This window comes from Myotis daubentonii, chromosome 2, assembly GCF_963259705.1.
Source record: "Myotis daubentonii chromosome 2, mMyoDau2.1, whole genome shotgun sequence".
NCBI lineage: Eukaryota > Metazoa > Chordata > Mammalia > Chiroptera > Vespertilionidae > Myotis > Myotis daubentonii.
Window position 1 is genome coordinate 98,898,478 of NC_081841.1, and position 20,344 is coordinate 98,918,821.

A 20,344-nucleotide genomic window follows, 5' to 3' on the forward strand; every position below is an offset into this window, starting at 1 on the left:
GATTATGATGTTTATGGGCATGGCTTTCTTTGTGTTTATCCTCTTTGTGGTTTACTGAGTTTTTAAATCTATATAGTTGTCTAATCAAATTTGAAAGTTGTAAACCATATTTCTTCAAATATTTTTTTCTAAACCAGTCTTTTTCTCCTTTTATGGGACTTCAATGACACAAATTCAGACCTGATATTGCCCTGAAGGTTTCTGAAGCCCAGGGGTTTGTGTATTTTGTTGAGTTTTTCATTATTAAATTTACATTCATTATTTTGTATTTAGTTTTATGAGTACAGCATAGTGATTAGGCAATCACATACTTTACAAAATGGTCACTCTTATATTTCAAGTATTCACCTGGCACCGTGCATAGTTATTAAAATATTGACTATATTCCCTATGTTGTACTTTACATCCCCATAAGTCTTCTGTAACTACCTCTTAATTCCTTCACATTTTCACCCAGCCCTCCTCCAACTCCCCCTTCCTCTGGCAACCTATGAGTCTGTTTCTAGTTTGTTTATTTTATTCCTCAGATTCCACCTATATGTGAAATCATATGGTATTTGTCTTTCTCTGTCAAACTTAATTCACTTAGCATAATACTCTCCAGGTCTACCCATGCTATTACAAATGGTAAGATTTTATTCTTTTTTATGGATGAGTAATATTCCATCATATATATGTACCACAACTTTTTATCCATTTGTCTATTGATGTGCACTTAGGTTGCTTCCATATCTTGGCTGTCCTGGGTCTTTTTGTTTCTTAATATTTTTCCTCTATATTCTTGATAATTTTTACTGATCTTTTAGTTTACTGACTTTTCTTTTCTCTGTCATCTCTATTCTGTGAGTCAGGCCATCCATTGAATACTGTATTATTTTAGTTCCACAATTTTCCTTTGATTCTTTTTTATACCTATTTTTTTTCTGAAAATTTATATCTTTCCATACATTCCAAGAATATTCAGTTTTACCCCTGACAGTATGGCTCAGTTGGTTGGAGCATTGTCCCATACACCAAAAGATGGTGGAGACATACCCAGGTTGCAAGTTTGATCCCCAATAGGGCAATCAATGTTTCTCTCTCTCTCTCTAAAATAAAATAAGAAGAGTATTCAGTTTTACCTCATCGGGTGTAGTAATAAAAGTTGTCTTAAAGCCATGGTCTTATAATTACATCTAAATCATCTCAGGGTGGCCATCTGTTGACATTTTTCCTTTGAGATTTGGTCATATTTTTCTGTTTTTTTTATCAGTAATTTTGGATTGTCTCTTGGGCATTTTGATAATATTGTGAGACTTTTGAGTCCTCTTAAAACTTTCCAGAGAATGCTGATTTTTTGTTTGAGAATGCAATCAATTTGGTTATGTATAGACAAGAAGTTTTGTCTTGCCTTTTGTGTGCAATGGTTTACATGTCAGATTCATTTTCAGAGTTGTGTCTGGAACTTGGATGGTGGTTTATATTGTAGGTTAGTTTTCAACGTCATTCCTATGTTTCTTTGGCTCTATTACATGTATATGAAGCTCACAAGTGAGACTAGGACTTTTGTCAGTTTATGTACAGAATTAGGGAATCTCCTTATCCAGCTCTCTCCTCTAGTCTCCCTAACACTCTATCAGGGATCTATAGCCAGAAAGTCAGAGTTTCTTTTAGAGTGTTAACTTCTCACACTGTCAGACAGACTGCATAGCTTGGGATGCCCACAAGGTGAAGCAAAACAAAGATGAAATATATGTAATTGGATTTTCCCCAAACTCTTCAGACCACAAGGGCCCTTGTTTGAGTTCCTCTGGTAGTGACAGGTTGTTTCCTGGGACCTTCATGTGCGTGTATCTCCACCATCACTGACACAGTGGTAGTTTAGCTGCAACTGGCTTCAGAGTAGGGCTAGGAGAGAAAAAAAAAAAAAAGGAAGAGGGAACAATTCTCTCCACACTTTGTAACTCATGGGAGTCGATTTCTCTAGTCCCCAGACTAGAAAGTGGGGCTTCTCTTGTTTTTGTTCTTGTCCACAATTCTGTGACTTGGCCCACTCTTGAGTCAAAGCCAGGAGATAAAGAAGTAAAGAATAAAATCAGGAAACTCACCACCATACTGGTTGTTCTTCAGGTTTTTACTTCTCTTCCCAATATGCCTGTTATTGCTTATTTTCAGAATCCTCAATTAGGATTTTTCTTGGGGGAGGGGTGTATTCTGCCTAGAACTTTTAGTTATAACCAGTGGGATAGATATGTTATAGTGAACTTTCTCTATCTTGGCTGGTGTCAGAAGCTTAATGTCTTTTTATTATGAGGAGTTGTGAAATGCTCCAAGTAATATGTAATGAAAGCCTGAATCGGAATGGAGGTGGGAATAAAGAGGAGAGCAATACAGAACTGCAGAACCAATATAGAACCAAGGCTTAGCAACAGACTGTGAAGGCTTCAAAGTTTACTTTACTATGACCATGTGCTAACATATAATTTATAGGAACATCTAGCTTTATAAATGACCTGTTACTAAAAATGGGCACTAGAAGTCCTCTGCCCTGCTGCTAAGGATGTTATACTTTTGGGGGTCTACACAAGTTTTACTCTTGAATGAATTTTCCTATAGAAATAATGCTATACACACTAGTGCTACCAGTATATTTCATAGGTACATCATTATGTTAGTGTGCTACTTTTTGGTAGGTATACAATGGGCTAGAAAGGCTCTTATGAGGAGTTGACTTAAAAATCTAACCACCAATTAAAACATTGCTTTTATGAATGCATTGATATCAATTATATTTTTAATTTTTATCATTATCAAAATAATACACATACATAATTTTAAGTCAAACACTATATAGTTTACAAAAACAGAGAACTCTTCTCTAGCCATTACATTCATAATTACTGTTCCTCCAAAACAATCTTAATTCTATCCATAACAGTTGTTTCTGCTCTCCATTTATTTCTCATCCAACTTTTCTTCTGACATTTAAATCTCTTTTACTATATAGCATGCATACACTTCTTCTTGATTTTTAAAATCTATTGAGGATTTAGTTCTCTGACAATATACACACTCTCACAAACACACATCCTTCTAGTATAATACAATTTCACATTCAGTACTTATAATTTAATTAAGTATTATGATCTGCAGAACCATATGGTATACTATGATTATATTTCCTTTTTTATACAATATTTTGTTTTCCCAGGAATTAAGAATTGCTTCATTTTGTTACTGTTCCTCCCACCCCCTCAGTTTTCAATGTTCCTCTATCATCAAACTTTCTTTAAAAGGAACTGTAAATGTTTCAATAGATTCATACTATCAGTTATAAATTTTTCCTTGGACACCCATCCTGAAGCCGCCTATCCTTTTACTTTTAGGCTGAATGATCTTTACTTTAACCACATAGGAGTCATTATGGGATTCCTCTTTATCATAGTTCTCAGAATTCCTTTACCTCCAATTCTGTGTTTGGATCCCTTTTTCCTTCGATGGCTTGTGCATCAGTCACAGTAGCCCAAGTTATACTGCAGTAACAAACAACCCCATAATCTCAATGGCTTACAATGACAAAGGTTTATTTCTCATACATATTACATGTTGATCATGGATTGCTTTTACCTCTGTACCATGCTATTTTCATTCCATGCTGACAGAGCAGCCTCTGCCTAGAATAGTGTTAGTCATCATAGCAGAAAGAAAAGAGACATGATGAATCATGAGCTAGTTCTTAAAGTATGTGCTCATAAGTGCCATATATCACTCTTACCCTCATTTCATTGGTCAAAGCAATTTATTCATATTTGAGTTCAACAGGTGACCACGTAATATCCTTCTGGAGGGGTCAGTGTGGGTGGAGGAGTTGAGGGGGAACGAAAGCATATAATCAAATCTGACATCAACAGAACAGAGATATGATCTTCTGCAAGGAGACAAGTTAATAATTATGAACAATAAAGCTATCATAGCATGTCTTCTTCTCTCTTGTATACTCAATCTTTTTCATGAAATTCATCTAACACCCTTGTGGGTTTATATCTTTTTTCCCATTTACTGTCATTTCTATAGTTTCAGGAATGTGTTCAATATGCTGTCTATAACTAAAATACCACCAATCACTTTAAAAAGGAACTTCTAGGCCATGGCTTATTTGAAAGATAAGAACTGTTAGTAACTCTCACTTTCATTCAGTGTACCATTTCCCATTATTTAGCAACTTTCCCCAGATCCTACAAATATCAACAAAGAATTTAAATTGTATTTCTTTTTTAAAAACTACCCAAATAAATTCACTTTAAAACTGAGGAATTTTCTAAAACAGCTTTGATCCTAAATATCTTGATTTTTGCCTTTTATAATCTGCTCTAAGCTCCAGGCTTATGTCTTCAATTAAATCAAGCAGCTCAAAGAACTTCTTAGCATAGACAATGATATATTCAAGCTGTTGGCCTACCTCTGAAATCTACCTGTCATTGCTGTCTGTAACTTATCTTAAATATTATTATACTAGAGGCCTGGTGCATGAAATTCATGCACTGGGGGGTGGGGGAAAAGGGTGTCCCTCAGCCCAGCCTGTGCCCTCTTGTAGTCCGGGAACCCTCGAGAGATGTCCGACAGCTGTGGAGGCAGGAGAAGCTCCCACCACTACTGCTGCACTCGCCAGCCGTGAGCCCAGCTTCTGGCTGAGCAGCTCAAGGCATTGAGCACCTGCCCCCTGGTGGTCAGTGCACATCATAGCGACCGGTCATTCCACTGTTCGGTTGATTTGCATATTAGCCTTTTATTATATAGGATATTTGGGAAAATACATTTCTAAAATATATCTCCATATACCAAAATCTTACTTAGATATGAAATGGAAAACATAGTAAAAGGTTACTAAAGGGAATAATATGAAAGAAATAGTCAAATTCAGCTTTTTGTTATATTTGTTTTTATTTGACAGTCTCCTCTCTAATAACTGGGATAAAATAGATACTCAACTTTTTATAAAAGAAACTTGCTTTTTAAACATTGGAGTGTATAATAAAAAGATTAAGTATTTTATGAGAAGTAAACCTTGCTCAAATACATCATTCATGTGTTAGTACTTTTTCACTGCTTGGGCCTGGGCTTTTGTTTGTTTGTTTGTTTGTTTGTTTTATTGATTTTTAGAGAAAGAGGAAGGGAGATGGAGAAGGGAGAGATATAGAAACATCAATGAAAGAGTAACATTGATTGGCTGCTTCATACACCCCCTACTAAGGATCAACGCCCCAGTCCAAGCATGTGCCCTGACTGGGAATAAAACCAGCAACCTCCTGGTACATGGGTCAGTACTCCAGCACTGAGCCACACTGGCTGGGTGGGCCTGGGCTTTTGAAGTTAGGCTTTCTCAGTTCAATGCTGTTTCCATCTCCAAACAGTCATGGGCCATGATAAATTACTTAATTTCTTTAATCGCAGTTTCTCATTTTTATAAAACAAAAATATTGGTATTTCTAAGAAAAAGTTATGAGAAATTAGAATCTGTGAATATCTGTCAGGTCTGTCAATTCACTGAACCTCAGTTTGCTCATCTGCAAAATGGCAGTGAAAATGTCTACCCTATAAAGTTATGGTTGTAAAATATAGTAAAAGAAACAAAAAAATAATTAGGACATTGCCATTCCATAGAAATGTAAGGTGAACCACACATGTGAACCACATATGTAATTTTAAATTTAAAAAAAAGCAGGTGAAATTAATTTCAATAACATTTTATTTACCTCAACATATTTAAAGTATTATCATTTTAACAGTTAAATCAGTATAAAATTGAGATTTTTTTTTTTTTACATTTTTTTGTATTGTCTTTGAAAATCAATGTGTATTTTACACTCATAGCACTGCTCTATTCAGACTAAGCCACATTTCAAGTATTCAACAGACACATGCAGTTAGACTACCATATTAGCATTGGCCTGGAACAAGGTGAGGCTTAATATATGTTTATTAGATTCAAATAGTATTACCTATCAGATAAATCCTCTGGGACTTAGGAAAGTCAATTTTAAAATCAACCACATTAAAGAGTGGTTGATTCTTATATTTTTGTACCTAATATGTGATACGTAATATTATAATAAGAACTTAAAATAGTATCTGTACTAACTTAGACTAAGTATTTATACAAAGTAAGAGCTACCAAAATGATTACTATAAGTCATTAATATTCATTTATTTTATATTTATTTATATGGCTATTTTATTAGGATTTAAATTATATATTATTTGACATAGAATCTAATAATCTCAAAAAGGAAAATAAAACCTGATGTTACTACACAAAAAACTCAAACTACAAGCTAACAACTGATGGAATTACACCTTCCAGCAAAGAAATAGAAATAGGAAATAAAATATCTATTTTACTAAATTTTTCACTCACAGGATCTATCATTAGTAAATCATTAATAGCTTTCATTTTTTTCTCATGAAAATTTACTCATATTCTCTAAATAATAGGATGACCACCTATCATAATAACTTAATTATACATATATAATTACAAGTAAATATAGCAGTAAAAGGATGTTATATTTATTTCAAAACAATTCATTGGAGTTATAACATCAAATATCACTTGTATTACATTCCTTATTAAGATTACACTGAATAGTATATAGTAGGCAAATTCTTATATATTGAGCTCAAAGAGCACGGTGGAAAATGAATGAAAAATATTTAACTGCAAGGTCTTTCTGAAAGTTACCCACAAGCACAGAGCATGTGCATGCACAAACACACATAGATGCTCTTGCAGTTTATATATTTTCCATCAATATTTCTCTGGGCTGTCCAATAGTCCAACACAAGTGGTCAGATAAGACACATGAGTAAAATAAGCAGAATATTGGGTAGGCAATTTCTACCTCATTTCAAATCTGACAAAGACCACATAGTTACCTAAGACTTCAACATTACAAAGTCTTATGAAATTCTTAATGACTAAAATTCTTTGGACTTTGTTATGTATTCAAAAGATAGCAATTCTAGACTATTCGTCCTCTCCCCAAAACATAATGTCAGAAGGCTCACACACAAAAAAGTTCCACCAGCTGAATCATTCATTCTATGTCCTACAGCACTACCTATGTGCCTCTCTATAGTCTCCTGACCAAAATCTCCTCACCCAGCACTGATCAAGCTTAGAATCTCCAATGGGTTCACAATGCAAAGTGGTCTCATTGCAGAAGACAGGGTTTGAATACTTACATCATATAGTCATATTGTTTTCATGTAAACTTTCCCAAGGAAGAAAGTGGGCATGCATTTCCCAAGCTAACCAATCCTGACCCCTAGAATCACTGACACTAAACACAAGCCCAATGACATACACTGTACAATTTTAAATACTTGGTAAAACTGCCAAATTAAACTACCCATTCATTAAGAAAAACTCACATCTGGCATTTCTGTAGAGTAGGAAAGGGTCCTGGAGCTGGAAATCCAGGTCTTTAGTAATGGGTTCTGTCCTATTTTCCATGCTCAGCCTATTCATAATGGTGAACCCATACTTTGGAGAAGCAGACCTAAGAATCACAAGGGGTGGGGAGGACATCAAAAGACACGTTGTTCAGTATAGTATATTTTTAGTATAACTACATTCCGAAAGTGCCTTTGACCTTTTTGTAAGTCTATACAGCTTTGTGCAAGCAGACTGTACACATGTAAAGCAATGATTCTTTACTAGTAGCTAATAGCACTAATATATTAATTTATGTAACACATGCAGCATGACTCTCATTACAAATCCTTTGGTAAAATCAAATTCTACTTATTTAACTATATATATCTTGTTTCCCTATCTAGATTATAAATTCCTTTAAGGAGGAGATGGTAATTACATGATAGTTAATATAGATTGTATGTCACAATACATGAAGAAAATTTTCACAGAAAATCTTAGTGTTGGTCTGAAATTAAAAGCTGTGAAACTTTTTAAAGAAATGATGCAACTCCGGTCAATAAACTGGTGAGGAAATACAGTATAATTAAAAGTTTATATAATTTAATGTACAAAGCGATCTTTTCTTTAAAGCAAATAGCTTTATAGATAAACTATTATAAAGTTTTTCTCCATAAAAATTTGGCTGTTAGTGACTTTTTATTTTTATTTAATGAACCTTTAGTGCCTACTCTCTGTCAGGCAGAAGAAAAACAAATTATTCAGAGTATAAAATCTAATAACTACATTTGCATTTATCTACCCTTGGGTGACAGCTATATAGCAATTCAACTATGCAGCTTCTGTGACAAATGAAACCCCACATGCTTACAAAATGAAAGTGAAAGCAGAATTTATTTATTTACTTTAAACTAGGGCACCAGGGTAACAAACCCACAGAAGTGTTATGAGCAACAAGGTATTTATATTTTAGTTTGATATAAACTTGATATCTGATTTAATACTGATAAAGGCCCTAACTGGCTTGGCTCAGTGGCTAGCGCTTCGGCCTGCGGACTGAAGAGTCCCAGGTTCGATTCCGGTCAAGGGCATGTACCTTGGTTGCAAGCACATCCCCAGTAGGGGGTGTACAGGAGGCAACTGATCGATGTTTCTCTCTCATCGATGTTTCTAACTCTCTATCCCTCTCCCTTCCTCTCTGCAAAAAATTAATAAAATATATTTAAAAAAAATACTGATAAAGAAGTAAAATACAGCTACATTACCACTTACAGCATTTCCTTTTGAGCCCTCCAATTTTAAAATTGATGGAAGCCAATCCGTGTCTAATTCACTTTACAGAGAGGTAAAGTGGTATTAGGCATATAATCAAAACCAGACATAATCATGATAATCATTTCAACTTAAATTCTGAGGAAGAATGAAAATTGACTTCCAAAGATCTCTGACAGAGTCTTTTAGAAGTGTTAAGTTCAGAAATCACCGTGGTTCTCTATGAACTCTATTAAAAAAAGAAAACATGAGAGAAAAAGAAGACAAAAAAAAAATTTCAAATAGGATTAGGTATTTTTACACATAAACAGATTTGACTCTTCAAGGATTTCATTAACCTCTCAGTATGGATACAGAGCAAAAGATATCACTGGCAGCTCCATCACCTGTACCCAAAACTCCCTTTTGATCTTTACAAGCTTCCTGTCATCCTCTGCAGAGGAAAGACCTCAGCATCCCAGAATCTGGCACTGGGGGCTGGGGGGATCTTGGGGAAGACAGCAGGGAAAAGGGATTCCTGTTAATGAGGAGTTATATTTGAGGAAGAGATTAAGATATAAAGATATAAGGAAGGATTTGTTTTTAATTTAATATTTTCTTTAACTGACAGATCCACTAAGAACTCAAAGTAAATTAAGAAGTGCTTATAATAACAACCCTTCATTTGGTTTGGGTACACTAAAAAAAAAAAACCCTACTAAAAATTCCCAAAATAAAACCATTAATGCATATTAATATATTTTCTTTTACTTCTTTTCAGAAGTAAAATATTTTCAGAAATAAATGAGAATGCATATTGTGTGCTTGGCACAGTAAAGTTCAACCACTTGCTTTTCTTTTCATTCTTCAGAATTCTCAAGAGTAGTCTTTCCTGAACAAGCTCACTTGGTGGTGTGCTCCCATGCTTTTGGAATGTTTTGGAACACAATGTAAACTAATATAGCCAACGGCTCTTGAGCACTCCCACCATTTTTCTGAAACTGAATAAACTAACCTCCTCCTTACCTGTTCTGATGGCCTTGGCCATCCAGGTCTTTCTTCCCACTCCCACTTCTGCTTCCACCTACACACAGACTCACACTGTTCCTGGCTATGCCCACAACTGGCCTCTTTGTATTGTTCTATCTCTGCTTTTACCTTTATAGCTGACTCTTCTCTGTATCCTGCTGGCTCTAAAACCAACCATTAGTTTTCCTCAGTTTCAACTTTCTCCCTCAAAGAACCTATTTTCTCTCATCGTTTTAGTGACCAAATTAATGCAGATGACTCCAAACTCTGTATTCCAGCCCTGATCCCACTTGAGTGGCTAGACATCTCTATCTGAATGCCCTGCTATCACTTCAAAATCATTATTTCAAAAGAAAATTAAATTTTTTCCCTCAAACCAGATTCTTGATCTATTTTTCCATCCTACCAATAATTGTCATTCTCTCAGTCTTCCATTCCAAAATCTTAATGTTATTTTTTAAATGTCACCATCCCCTCTATACATGCATTATTTCAATAAGTCCTTTCCATTTCAACTTGATCCCTCTGGTCCACACTCTCATCATCTCATCTCCACCGCAAGTATCTTCTCAATGTCCTGCTCCAGTTTATTCTAGAACCAATGCATCCGCATAATGCTGACACACTGACTTTCCTTGCACATTTGGTTGTAATTCTATTACTCCTCTGTTCATAAACCTTCAATGGCTCCATACTGCTAAGAAAATAAATTTCAAAATCCTTAGTCTGAAATTCCAAGCCAGCAAAATTGCTTTACCCTTACTGTTAACTTGTAACTAATATAAGCCAATGTAAACTCTGCACCAGAGTAATTTTCCTTACCGTCCCTTTATCACTATAGGTTTCATGCCTCTGCTTATGCCATTCTTGCTGTTGAGACTGCCCTTCCCTCTCTCCTCTAAACAAGTTAAGTTCTATCTTTATTCGTGAGGCTGACTCAGGACTCACCATTCTATAAAGCCTTCTACAACCTGAGCAGCTCATTCATTGCTTATAACCTATCAACTGGCACTTAGGGTAATCTAGCTACATTATTGTTTATCTTTAAATGTGAGTACATGTGTAAAAAATATATACTTGTATGTGTATATTTTCTTTGTCCCCAATGAAACTGTTAGCCCTGAAAGAATTAGTAGTAGGCCTTTGTATTTACCTTTGCACCCTCATTGATGGTGATGCACTTTATGACACTTTATATGAATTAAAGGTTCAGCTATTGAGACAAAATACAGTCCTGACTGGTGTTCTCAGTGGTTAGAGTGTCATCCTGAGCACCAAAGGGTCGCAGGCTCAATTCCTGGTCAAAGGTTCATACCTTGGCTGCAGGTTTGATCCCCACCCCAGTTGGGCGAGTGCAGGAGGCAAGGATGTGTCTCTCTCACATCGATGTTTCTCTCTCTCTCTTTACTCCCCTCCCTTCCACTGTCAATATTTGATATAAATTATTAATAACATGAACTTATTAAATTTATTCACAATCAAAATAAAGAGTGTATTAAATCTATCCTGAAACATATTCTATTAACTAAATAATGGAGGACTCAGACATCTTTAGTTTTGGATCATGCTTCTCTAAATAGTCAAGGGTGGTAGGGGAGACATCAATAAAACCCTATTGGGTGTGGAATATTTAGACAAATACCATATAATTTCACTTATATGTGGAATCTAAAGAACAATATAAATGAACAAACAAAATAGGAACAGACTCATAGATACAGAAAACTGACAGATGGTTGCCAGAAGGGAGGGAGGTTGGGGGACTGGGTGAAAAAGGTGAAGGGATTAGTAAGTACAAATTGGTAGTTACAAAATAGTCATAGGGGTATGAAGAACAGCATAAGGAATATAGTCAATAATACTGTAACAAGAATGTATGGCGCCTGTTGGGTACTAGAAATATTGGGGGGAACACTTTGCAAAGTATATGATTATCTAACCACTATGCTGAACATCTGAAACTAATACCAAATAACAATGAATGTAAACTGTAATTAAAAATAAAAATTTAAAAGATAAATATCTGGACCGTTCTAAATATTGATTAAATAATCTAATATTCTTAATAGTGTACTTCGGTTTGCTAATGCATTATATTCGAGAACTTTGTACCATTTGTTTGAACTAAAGAATAAACATTTAATACTACTTTTAGAAAACATAAAGATTTAAGTTCATCTATACTAAAAATTTAAATTATATTCTAAAATTTTATTCTGAAATAATGTCACACTATTCCAGGTGACATTATTCAGTATTCCCTTGTGTCAACTAAAAACTTCAAACTATGGTTCAGTTCTTTTACTTGTCTTTGAAATAAAACTACGATTAAAGAATGGCTGTCATTTCCTTTCTAAAAGTACTCTTACCTTGTGTAAACAAATAAGGTTCCTTCCACATCGGTCTTCTCCTAGAACATAAAAACAAACAGCAAAATATGTAGATTCTCTTCATTAACAGTAAACATTCACAGAGGTTAAAGAACATAAACTTCTTACAGAACAGGAATTCTGCCCAGTTTCAAGTGGGACCAAATCTAAGCAACATCTAATTTAAGAGGCTTGTCTTCAGGAAAGGAGAAAAGCAGGATCTCTGCCTGACTGTAGCTCTGCTGAGGAAGCAGCAGGAAGCAGTAATTTTTCTTTTGCAAAATAAACCATTATTATCTTCCTTTACCAAATGCAGGGGTAGCTGAAGCAATAAAAGTGCTCCATGGATCTCATTAGAAAGAAGAGTTATAGGAAGTGTGTTGCCTTTCCTCTGCCCTCTGAACAGGTTATATGGCAAGCTGCAGAAATCACTGATGACTGCATCTCATTACCCTTCTCTTTGTTTTCTGGGTTCATTTTCTCTTGCTCTACTAGGAGGGCAGATGAACTGCCAATAATTCTACTTTGACAACTACATTGAAGACAGCAACAATGCCATGGTTTTCAATGCCCTACTGGGTGTGGAATAGAGTCAAGTTTGTTTTTAAAATATGTTTTTTGGGTCAGCTTTAGCTCAAGCGGTTACTTCGGATTCTGCTTGTTGCAGACACATAAAATATGTTTTTTATTGATTTCAGAGAGGAAGGGAGAGGGAGAGAGATAGAAACATCAATGATGAGAGAGAATCACTGATTGGCTGCCTCCTACATGCCCCTCACTGAGGATCAAGCCTGCAACCCAGGCATGTGTCCTGACCAGAATCGAACTGTGACTTCCTGGTTCATAGGTTGACAGTGAGCCTCGCTGGCCAGGCCAGAGTCAAGTTTTGATTTTTGAAATTATGTTAGAAACATTACCAAACTAGGACTCAAGAAATCTGCCTAAGAAAAACTGGGAGAAGTGATAAAGTTAAAATGATATCATTTTAGTTCATTCAGAAAGGCTCTTTTCCATTTCAACAAAGGCAGGATCTCATCCCCTGATAAAAATATTTAAGTACCCATTTGTTTAACTAATAATTGGACTATTATAATTAAAAATTTTAAATGTACATTTGCTATTTACATGGCTCAATTTCAGCATTCTATTTAACCTCAGTATTTTATTATTAATATCCATTACCAAAATCATTTAAAGTGTAAGTATTCTGTAATTTTGGTGAAAACCACACTCTTTAAGAATAAAGGTATAATGTTAAAATGATAATTTCTGAAAGGCACACACAAAAAAATTGGAAGCATGGTCCTTTCACAAGCTCAAGAAATTTCAGCAATCTTCTTGGTCACTGTAGTTCAGTGGGTCTCAAAATTTAGTTCAGTGGGTCCCCACATCACCAGCAGCAGCATCACCTGAGAATTTGTTAGAAATGCAAATACTTGGGTCCCTCCCTAGACCTATAGAATCAGAAACTCGGGCTGGTGCCCAGCAGTCTCTTTTATTAAGCCTTTCAGGTGATTCTGATGATGCTATGTGAGAACCGCTGCCTTAATTCAATAACAATCTCTGTCCACAGAACTGTATTAGGAGTCATGAAAACAAAATCCACTATGGTCCAAATGATATCAAAATGATTTTTTAAGAGCAAATAGCTATCAAGAGTAAATTACTAGTAACAATTAAATGATTTCATATTATTATTTATTATAAAAATAATTCAACAAGTGCTAAAACTTAAGCAGTTCAAAATTTGAAATAATACAGTGGAATATAAGTGTTAGCTTACAAATTATTGGGAATCAGCACACTATTTGACTCCTTTGAAACAACTCAAAGCAATCTGTGTCTTACTGACTATTTTGTTAAAATGAAAAAGTAGGTCTCTACCCTCTAAACCTGTCTTTCTCAGTCATGTATGTAGCATCCAAGTTGCCTAAAATATCAACAAATATCAAATGCTTGGGCCTCATATCCAGAAATTGTGATAACACAGAACTCAGAAAACCTTACAAGCTAGAAAAAATAGGACACTAGTCACTAAGGCAGTTTCTCAAGCTCAGCACTTGTGTAGGCTATTGAACAGCATCGCTGGCCTCTACCCTCTTGATGACACTAACACCTCACTCTCAGTAAGACAACCAAAAATTTTCTCCAGACACTGTCAAATCAACTCCTTAAGAACTACTTCTCTCAGGGCTGAAATACCAAGGTTATATTCTTCCACACACAGGTATTTGGGGGGAGTAGTCTTTCCTAATGGTAGGAAGTAAGTCCAGTTCTAAAATTTCTATTTCAGTCATTATATATCTTCCTTAATTTTTCCTTAAAGCAGCTCACTTCTGTTCCCTCTTCCTTCCTACTTCTTCCTGCTCTGAATGCCAGTTCATTCTTCATCTATTTTCAGTGTAATAAGAACTCCCTTCCTTTACACACCACATTCTTCTTGCATATGCTTTCTCCTCCATTTTCAAGAATGTTCTTTACATGTTTATTAGGTTTGTATTCAAAAGGCTCCCATCCAAAGGGCCTGAGTGATGGCATATGGTGACAATTTGTTTACTCCTAGCAACTGCTCTGCAGCTAAACTGGGTCTCTCTCTCTTTTTTTTTTTTTTTTGGCTAACACAGCCTTGAAGATTAGTACTTTGAAAGAATGACCTTTTACTGAATGAATTATGGCCTGTCTGAAGGTAACAAGTCCAGGAAGCAGGAAAACAATCTTGTAAATACATTGTGACTCTTCTGCCTTTTCAGGAGGCTTTAGTATAAGGGTCTCACTGGGTATCTAGTAAACCTCTGTAACTCTTTTTAACAGGTGTCTGTCTCAAAAGCCTCTAGGAAACAATTGTTACTCAAGAGGAATGATCTCCTCTGTTTCAGGATTTTCCAGACTCTAGTCCTGGTGTCAAGTCAGTTTACTGAACTATGCATGCCTGATCCTTATCTGTACTGCAGAATTACCTTGATAGAATTATGACATTATGCCTCTGGCATTTTTCTGTAGAGCAGTGTAATAGCCAGGTGTAGAATATGTTTTGTAAGTTGACAGAATTATGACATTATGCCTCTGGCATTTTTTAAGTTGCCATTGATGAAACTGTCCACTACGTTGCTCAATGCCCTTTATATAAAGACCCAGGTGGCAGAATTTTCTGACCAAGAGATATATTTCCTATTACAAAACAATGAATAGTAAAGAGCTCCCATGCTTTATTTATTTTTTTATGGTTATTATTATTATTATTATTATTGCCTTGGCTACTTGGAAAGCAGCCCTAAGCCCATTTCAATAACATTCCTTAGTTAAGAATTCAGGGCAAAACTGCTCTTCTCTCTCATTTTAAGACTTAACTTTTTACCTTTTCATTTTTGTTAGTCATTTTCAGGTGAATGTGTTTAAAAATATATGAATTTGTTCAATATGGATGTTTTATTGCTTAAATTTTTATTTGATACCTTCTTGGAGAATACATTTTTTACAAATCTGAAATCCATTCATCCAGGCTCAGTGCTTCATACTGTTTTGTAACTTATTTGAAAGTAATGAATGGATAGTGATATAATTGACAAATGAATATTATTTGGACAAAAATCACCAGGAGGAAAAGAGGAAAAAAAAAAATCCATCTCTCCACATTCGAAATCCACTGGTAACCTGCTGGAGGGCTCGGATGTCTTATGCTCTACCCAATTCTAATTGTGAGAAAAACTGAATTTCATTCTCTTGCTCTTTATCGGGGTTCCTGCTTGACAGGAGTACTCGGGCTCCCCAATGGACTCAAATATTAACGCATCGCTGGTCTTGACGGGCTGTGGAGTAACAATCTTTCCGACACGGTCGGCCTCCTCCTGTGTGGGACCCAGGCCCACGCAGTCTTCTGTTCCCGATGTCTGCTCTTTCCTTGGCGGCGTCCAGTCCCTGAGTCCGCAATTTCAGATGTCTCCCGCTCTCGGGTTCGGTCCTCTCGGTCCCGCGGAGGCTGAAGTGCCCGCACCGCAGCTTCCCCGCACTCGCCTCCTCCCGCCGCCTCTGCAGCCGCCTTTCCCGTCACCGTCTCCGGCCTCGGGGCACCCGGTCCTCTCTCCCCTCGGTCCTCGGGGTGGCGTCCCCGTCCGTCGGGTCTCCCGGCGCGCGGGTGGCAGGGATTTGCATGTAAGTCTTGCCCAGTTTCAGATGGTTTCACAGATCGGCCTCCCTCTCCCCCAAGCCCCGGGGCCCCTGGGCACAAACCCCCCAACTTCAGCCTGCAGCCCGCGAGCCACCAGCGTCCGCCTCCGTCCTCCGGGGCGTCGCGTCCCCTCCCGGTAGAGGGATCGAGCCCGCCCGTCCCCGCCCGTCCCCGCCCCGCCAGCCTGCACTGCCCGTCGCGCGCACGCACCCACTCGTTGGCCCGATGGCCGAAGGTGTACAGAGCCACCTGGCTGGCCACGTCTACGATGCGGTTGATGTAGGGGTCGTGGCGCTGCAGGGCCGCCAGGCTGATGTCGCGCCCCTTGCCCACGGGGCCGCGCGCCGCTACCGCCGCCATCTTCCCTCCCTGCCCGTCCGCAGCCCGAGCCCGAGCCCGAGCCCGCGGCAGCCACTCCAATGGAGTGCGGAACCCGCGAGCTCCCGCCACCCGCTCGGCGCCCGGTTCCGGGGGGGAGGGCTCCCTCCAGCCGCGAGACGCGACTAATCGATGGCCGCGCTCCCTCCGCCGACGATCGTTGCCACTGGCAACTGCAAGCCTGGGCCAGCGTTCTGACATCTCCCCCCCACACCTCCCCGCCAAGAACTGTTTTCTTCCTTAAGTGAGCCTTTGAGCTGCTCACGATGGAATGTATCTCTTGGATGGGTTCAGCGCCTTGGCTTGTCTCTCGTTTGGCGCTCAGTAATCAAACCTACAACAATAAATAAGCCTCAAGCATTAAATAAACGAAGAGAAAGAATTGTAATTTCTGTCTGCTCAAACACCCAGTTTTTAGTGTGGCCCAGAGCCCCCTGGAGGTTCCTGAGACCCTTTCAAGGGGTCTGCCAAGTCAAAATCGTTTTGATGACATTGCTAAGACTTATTTGACTCTTCCTCTGTATTGACATTTGCACCAACGGTGCAAAAATGGTGGGTAAAAGTGCAGGTGTCTGTCTCATCGTGAATCAAGGCAGAGGCACCAAACTGTGAAAGCCAGTGTCACTTGAAAGAGGTCTTGATAAAGCAGTAAAAATTATCTCAGAGGGGAGGGGGTGGGGGAGACTGGAAGAGATTAGCTAAAGAATTTATATGCATAAATTCACAGACGACAATGTGGTGAAGGCCTGGGGCGGGGTGGGGGCTGGGTGGAGAGGGGCAAAGAGGGGAGAAATGGGGGACATCTCTAAGAGTGTCAATAAAAACGTAAGTCATGGGGATGTAATGTACAGCACAGGGAATATAGTTAATAATATATATGGTAAACATTATTAAATTTATTCAAGTTCAACCGTTTGGTACATTTTTTAAATTCTGTGTGGAAAAAATAGGAAGTATGCATAAAGCATGTTTGCTGAATACCAAAGTGCCACATTTATCTCCAGGAAAACACTTCCATGCTTGAATTGCAGGCTGAACTAGTGTTTTTACTTTTATTTTCATTGAACATGCTTTTGACTTGAAAGAACAATGGACAAACTATGGTTATTCAGACAGGTATTTGAGAGACGTTTTTTCAAAAATAACCATGTACTTGCTACTTCCAGGAAAACAAGGGGCAATTATTGTTGTCAATGGTAATTTTTGAGCCTTCAAGTGAGAATTATAAGTTTAGAAAACATATATCCACGGCCATGAATGAGCTTGACAGCCTCTCGGTACTTAAAAGTCTTTTCCGATGAAGTCTGTGGGCATTGGAAAGCCTGTGATGAGGAATTTGCTCTTTAAACCGTGGGAGAAAGGTGAACATTTGTCACTCTGGTATATGCATCACAGAATGTACATTTTGTTTAAAATTTTCAATAAGCCGTTAACATTTCTTTTGTAAAGGGGAGAATCCCTGAGGCTTGGGGCCTTTGGGCAAGGTCTGCCTTCTAATCATTTCAGGGAGCATCAGTACTCCCGCACTGTCTCCCTAGCAGCCTGTCCAATGCCTTGTGCTGAATGAAGATTTAGTAAATGCTTATCCTATTGAATGAAACCATGAATTAGTTGAATTTTTTACTCATTAAATATCGGCATTTTAAAAAATCTCATGATTTATAGAAATTCAAGTTGGGATTAAAGAACATACACTAGCACCCCGGCTGGTGTGGTTGGATGGTTAGAGTGTCCTCTCGCATGCTAGGAAGGATCAAGAATTCACTACCCATTAAGGGCACATCCCTGGGTTGCAGGTTCAATCCCCTGCCCAGTCAGGGCTCTTGCAGGAACCAACCATTTGATGTGTCTCTCCCACATTAATTTTCTCTCTCTCTTCCTCTCTCTGAAAAGTAAATTTAAAAAGTGTCCTCGGGTGAGGATTAACAACAACAACAATACAAGAACAGACAATAGCAAGTCTTGATCTTTTGAGTTCACATTCTAAGAAAGATAGGAAAGAATGGGAAGTTTTTTAAAAAACTTTCGATATTGTAGCCCTAGCCGGTTTGGCTCAGTGAGTAGAGCGTCAGCCTGTGGACTGAAGGGTCCCAGGTTCAATTCCGGTCAAGGGCACATGCCTGGGTAGTGAGCTTGATCCCCAGTAGGGGATGTGCAAGAGGCAACCAATCAATGACTCTCTCTCATCATTGATGTTTCTATCTCTTTCCCTCTCTCTTCCTCTCTGAAATCAATAAAGATATATTTAAAAACACACACACACCTTTTCATATTGTAAAGAAAAAGCCTTGAAGATTAAAAATCACACGTAGAAAAAATGCATAGCTTTGTTCTCTTTTTAACCATTTCTTCCCCAAATTCTTTTTTTAAAAGAATAAGTTTTATTTCTTAAAGTATTACAAAGAGTATTACATATGTCTCCTCCCCCCCACCCTTGACATTCCCTCGGCCTCCCCTACCTCCCAGTGTCTTGTGTCCATTGGTTATTCTTATATGCATGCATATAAGTCCTTCGGTTGATCTCTTAACCACCCCCCCACCCCCCCACCCCGCAAACCCTCCCCAGACTTCTCACTGTGGTTTGACAGTCTGTTCAATGCTGCTCTGCCTCTGCATCAATTTTTGTTCATCAGTTTATATTGGTCCTTATTATCCGTTTCAACCTCACCGGGGCTGTCCCCACCTCACTGGGCCATTTTGACCTCACCGGGGCCGTTTCAACCTTTCCCCAAATTCTTAAAGTTCTAAATTTCTAGGATGAAGACAGACTTCTGTCTACTTTCTACTTGAATAATCCATGTTTGTAAAATCAGGTCATCATCACTTATTCAAATATACTACATTGTAGGCCCTTATCAGTAAAAGACCATTTAAAATAGGCAAATCCTCTCTTAATCCTTGTAACTTCAGCTTCCATTGACTTCCACCATGCTGGCATAATTCCACTGTGTTTCCAGAAGCCTTCTCATGATACTTTGAATAAATATTGGTAACTTTGGGTTTTATGATTATTTTATAATTGTCATTATGAGATAAAAATTGCTGCTAACACTTGGTATTATAAAGTTGTATACCAAAATTTAAAACAAGTTTGTAGTATGATAAAAAAAATGTATGTCCGGGTCTGGGATTTTTATACCACTGCAACGACTAAGATAAAATTCACCATCTAGCCCTAACCGGTTTGGTTCAGTGGATGGAGCGTCAGCCTGTGGACTGAAAGATCCCAGGTTCGATTCCAGTCAAGGGCATGTACCTTGGTTGCGGGCACATCCCCAGTGGGAGGTGTGCAGGAGGCAGCTGATCGATGTTTCTCTCTCATCGGTGTTTCTAACTCTCTATCCCTCTCCCTTCCTCTCTGTAAAAAATCAATAAAATATAAAAAAAATTCACCATCTAATCAATCAAGGTAATTGTAAGAACAAGGATGTTTATAGCCACATATGAATATTTGTATAAAAATATAAGCTGACTTTATGGCATAATAATCTAAAAACATAAATACACAGTCTACTCTATTAGTACTGTTTTCATTACTGTGTTTTGCATTGGTCCTGGAGTAGAATGTGTTGGAGTGCAGGGGGGAGAGGAGCTTCCTGTAAGCCCCCTAAAAGTTTGTGATTCTAAAGTGACCTGTGCTGCCTGTATGAATTGCCCTTTTTGCTAGGAATTTTACACTAAAGACAGACAAAAGTGAAGAATTAATGCCCTCTTCCTCTCAGTGGAGGAAAACAGCTT

At 37.8% G+C, this 20,344-nt stretch overlaps 1 protein-coding gene across 4 annotated transcripts in view; it reads right to left on the minus strand.

Annotated features, from left to right (window-relative positions):
* DCP1B (decapping mRNA 1B) overlaps positions 1 to 16,685 on the minus strand; it is a 55,660-nt gene extending 38,975 nt beyond the window's left edge. For 2 of the 4 annotated variants that reach the window (XM_059683967.1, XM_059683968.1), the window contains exons 1-3: positions 16,439 to 16,685; positions 12,064 to 12,104; positions 7,411 to 7,538 (exon numbers count right to left, since the gene is read on the minus strand). In XM_059683967.1, the coding sequence (XP_059539950.1) occupies positions 7,411 to 7,538; positions 12,064 to 12,104; positions 16,439 to 16,588 (319 nt within the window). In that variant the 5' untranslated portion in view covers positions 16,589 to 16,685. The remainder of the gene's footprint in view (positions 1 to 7,410; positions 7,539 to 12,063; positions 12,105 to 16,438) is intronic. The other 2 variants (XM_059683966.1, XM_059683969.1) reach the window with 2 other exon arrangements.
* Positions 16,686 to 20,344: the final 3,659 nt, after the last annotated feature.